Source organism: Triticum dicoccoides, chromosome 3A, assembly GCF_002162155.2.
Source record: "Triticum dicoccoides isolate Atlit2015 ecotype Zavitan chromosome 3A, WEW_v2.0, whole genome shotgun sequence".
Lineage (NCBI taxonomy): Eukaryota > Viridiplantae > Streptophyta > Magnoliopsida > Poales > Poaceae > Triticum > Triticum dicoccoides.
Window position 1 is genome coordinate 57,623,782 of NC_041384.1, and position 4,470 is coordinate 57,628,251.

Consider the following 4,470-nt stretch of genomic DNA (forward strand, 5'->3'; position numbering starts at 1 on the left):
TCTCTTTTTTTTTTTGGTTTATTTTGTTTTGCCCGTTGTCTGCTGTATGTAAGCACTTTGTATTTGCCATGGATTAAGTAATTTAAATCTGGACGTTACATGTGGTAAGAAAATGAAAGAATCAAACAAAGCCTTATAATGAGCAAATTCATTTTCTTTTGTGATCATATAATATACTTCCTCCATCCCAAAATAACTATCATTGATTTAGTACAACTTTGTACTAACTTTATATTTGTACTAAATTAGTGACACTTATTTTCGGACAGAACGAATATAACCAATGAAATCTGTTATGACAACTATGCCCTCCGTTCCTAAATATAAGTATTTTTAAATATTTTAATATGAACTACATGCATATATATCTTAAAGTGTAGATTCACTCATTTTGTTCTGTATGTAGTCCATATTGGAATATGAAAAAAGACTTATATTTAGGAACGGAGATAGTAGGTTATTGCTTTAACGTGTACATGGACAATGTTTGATATTTATTACACACTGTAGACTGATGTAGCCGGCTCCAAATTCAATCATTAACCGAGAACATCCCTAGGGGTAGCTAGCTAGCTAGACCTGATTTGTAAGAACCTCACTTAATTCCTTAGGCATAAACTGGAACACGATGCATGCCAATGACCTAACTTGTATCTGATGGGTTCCTCACTAATGATTGCCAATTATACCGCCGCGCTTTTGATTATGAGATGGAAGCAATTAACAAATGATTAATTGGTTAACAGAAGCAATCGCACACCCCGCCTGTGCTAGCTACTGATCGCCACGGGTGTGAGTGTCTACGTATCGTCGGCTTGTTTATGATTGTGCAGCTTGCTTAGGCAAAGCGTTGGATTAGGAATAATTAAGCTCACTTATGCATGAGAGTGCATGCTTACTCTAAACCGGAAGCACTGATGATTAATTGCTTTTTTGTTTTGTTTTAAGCATAGCTTGAGTGATTAAGATCATGTACTGTCGACAATAGTAATTGAGTGTATTTTCTTAGCCTTGGAAGTATGTTTTTATTACCTAGCAATTGACATATTTATGTTTTCCCATTAGTTTTATTAATTATACCTATCATTAATTACAAAGCAATATGCATAGTACATATTACTCGCATGTGCTTTGTCCTTTGCATGATGATATAGGCCGGTAGGGGTCGAGTACATGCATATAAGTTGCTTTTCAAGGAAAAAAGAATATATTTTTTCTTGGGTTAATGTACACACATACATGTATTACTATTCTTTCTTTTGCAAAATCATGTATTACTATTCTGCAGCAAGGGCACGTTTGGCTAATTATTTTTGCTTATATATTTATCAGGTCCGTACATGTGTGTATACATATATACATGTATGTACGTATAAGAAAACATAAGTATACATACGAACTCTTGAGCTAGTACGTACCCAGCAGCAACTATTTGCGAATGGTGATGAGATGAGGAGGCACTGTTGTAGATATTCTTACGAGTAGTGGCAATGTCACCCTCACACTTTTGCTTGTACTGCCAATTAATCCCAGTTTGTCCTTGTTTATCTGTTTACCCTCTCTCTCCTCCCTCCCTCCCCTCCGTCCCCCACCCTTTTGCAACGCCTCCACATTATTCTTTCAACTATCTGGCTCCCTCACTCAATACTGGCTTGCTTTTCTATTTTCCTGTCTACACACCTCAACTTTCCCTTGCTGCAGTTGTTGTAGGAGGAGAAGCTGTTCTCTATATCTCCCCCCTCTCTCCCACAGATCACTGCTGCCAGAGAGACAGTAGTTAGGCTGTCCTGCCTGATCATGTGCTAGCTCCTCCTCCTACAATTCTTTGATTCACTGCCAAGGAGACAAGAACTAGTCCTCCTGTTTGTTTGCCTGTTTTTCCATTCAAAATTTCTCTCCTCCTTGCCATGCTGTGAAGCTTGTGAATCTTGGAAGAGACGGGCTGCAACAAGGGGAGAGGAAATTTCTCCCAAATATTTTCTTTGCCCGCCTTCGTCAGATCATCAGATCTATATCCTTCTCTCCGCTAGTTGACCCCAAAGAGGTAAGGATGAGCAGGGTCTTTTGCTAGCTCGCTAGCTAGATGCGCCTCAGAGAAATTTGAGAAGAAAGGAAAATTTTGCAGCCTGTCCTTCTCTTGCCACTATTATATTGTTCATGCTTCTTGAGATTTGAGCAAACATCATGCTATTTTTACTTGGAAATCTGTGCTTCTTGTGCCATATCATCATACATGCACGCATATGCTTTCATACAGCTAGTGGATCAGGCTCTACATGCATTTGTTTTCATTGATTTTTTTTAGCAGCCATATGTCAAATCATCCCACTGCTATGAGTGAATCTACAGTTTTTCTGTGTGCCTCCTTGTTGTGAAGTTGAAAAAAGAAAGAAAAAGATACACCTATTTTCCCCATTTCTTGCGTCGAGCTCGCAAAGATCAGATCAGAACACCTTAAGCTCCCAAACCCTAATCTCCTTCTACCTTCCCAGAACGATCCTCACTCCAGGAAAACCCTAACCCTAGAACTAGCTAGCATCGGAAGAAACGAATATTTTTCTGGGGAAAATGACTAACCCTTTGACAGCTCTCTTAAATTGGTGTATATACACAGGTCGCTGGCAATGGCATCTCCGTCGAGCACCGGCAACTCCGCCGTCTCCGTGGTGGTCGCAGCACCGACGACACCGGGGGCCGGGGCGCCGTGCGCTGCGTGCAAGTTCCTGCGGCGCAAGTGCCTCCCTGGTTGCGTGTTCGCGCCCTACTTCCCGCCGGAGGAGCCGCAGAAGTTCGCCAACGTGCACAAGGTGTTCGGCGCCAGCAACGTGACCAAGCTGCTCAACGAGCTGCCGCCGCACCAGCGGGAGGACGCCGTTAGCTCGCTGGCCTACGAGGCGGAGGCGCGGGTCAAGGACCCCGTCTACGGCTGCGTCGGCGCCATCTCCGTGCTCCAGCGCCAGGTCCACCGCCTCCAGAAGGAGCTCGACGCCGCGCACACCGAGCTCCTCCGCTACGCCTGCGGCGAGCTCGGTGGCATCCCCACCGCGCTTCCCGTCGTCACGGCCAGCATCCCCACCGGCAGGCTCTCATCCGCCGCAATGCCGTGCCCCGGGCAGCTCGGCGGCGGCATGTACAGCGGCGGAAGTGGCGGTGGCTTCCGGAGGCTCGGGCTTGTGGACGCGATAGTGCCACAGCCACCTCTTTCCGCCGGTTGCTACTACAATATGCGGAGCAGCAACAACGCTGGAGGCAGCGTCGCCGCTGAGGTGGCGCCCGTGCAGATCCCTTACGCCTCCATGGCGAATTGGGCTGTGAACGCCATTAGCACCATCACCACCACCTCAGGATCAGAGAGCATTGTGATGGATCACAAGGAAGGAGGCGACAGCAGCATGTGAACTGGCGCACCCAACCAACAGTGAGTGGCCCGTTTGAGTAAATTGTTGCACTGTAATCATGCATATGTATATATGCAGCTTCATGTGTTATCTGTGCTACAATCTTGCCTTGTGCAGTGCATGTGGATTACCTCTCCTACTCTCAAGACCGATGGATGTGGAGAATGATATGTGCGCTTTGGCCGGCCTTGACGCTCAAGGAAGGAAGCTTCGGGGAGACTGATGGGATCGAGCTAGCTCATTCCCAGGTTAATTAAGCTAAGAAGCAATCTATCTATGAATCTATCTATATATAGCCAACATGAATTATATATGTCAGCGTCTCCCTTTCTGCATGTTGTGCAAGCCATACTTTGGGTCGACTTTGGAGTTCTATATGTAATCGAATCGAGATCTAGCTTGATCTCTCTTCTTTTCATGATTAATCGATCGGTTCCGCAGGATCCATGCATCAGTCAATCAGTCATTAGTACGCATAGCATGCTTGCTCATGAGAAAAGAACCCACCTTTAGGCGGCCAAATAAACAATGCACTCTCAGCACATAGATTTGTGAAAAGATCATGCTTGCATGCATCAGGGACTGAGGAGTCCTGAGCTAATGTGGGTTAATTGGGGGCTAATTAAAGGCTACATGATCTGCATCTGATATCATATGTCATAGGCAGCAGTGGCCTATGCTTGCATATATGCTCCAGATATATCATCTTGAGATGCTTAATAGTAAGGGACGAAGATTAAAACAGTTTTTTATGAAAGGCATCACATCATTTGTTTTGAAGACATTCTTCTCCTTCCATGTTAGTAAACTGTAAAGGCATGTGAAAAGCAGTATTCTCGGCACTATTCTTATAGGTCCCAGATCTTTTTATGGATCTCACTGTTGTGTGCATTGTACATGTATTTATTCGATCATCTAGAGATTTCTCTTTCGCTGGGATTAACTGGGGTTTTCTTTGGGCATTTGATTTGCTACTTTTCATGCTTACGTGTTGCTCTGAGATCAGGTCTGGATCTTTTGGTGTTGAATTTGTTTATTCCTTCACAAGTTTGAATTTTACTATTTGCTTCTT

General features: G+C 44.3%; 1 protein-coding gene across 1 annotated transcript; it reads left to right on the plus strand.

Annotated features, from left to right (window-relative positions):
• Nucleotides 1–1,580: 1,580 nt before the first annotated feature.
• Nucleotides 1,581–3,852, plus strand: LOC119267095 (protein LATERAL ORGAN BOUNDARIES-like). Its single transcript, XM_037548408.1, has 3 exons — nt 1,581–2,044; nt 2,615–3,418; nt 3,516–3,852. Exon 2 carries the CDS (start codon nt 2,625–2,627, stop codon nt 3,396–3,398), a length of 774 nt encoding a protein of 257 aa, XP_037404305.1. The 5' UTR covers nt 1,581–2,044; nt 2,615–2,624; the 3' UTR covers nt 3,399–3,418; nt 3,516–3,852.
• Nucleotides 3,853–4,470: the final 618 nt, after the last annotated feature.

Bases quoted from the DNA above. Each gene is read 5' to 3' on its own strand.
- LOC119267095 (XM_037548408.1), top strand. From the start codon at position 2,625: ATGGCATCTCCGTCGAGCACCGGCAACTCCGCCGTCTCCGTGGTGGTC.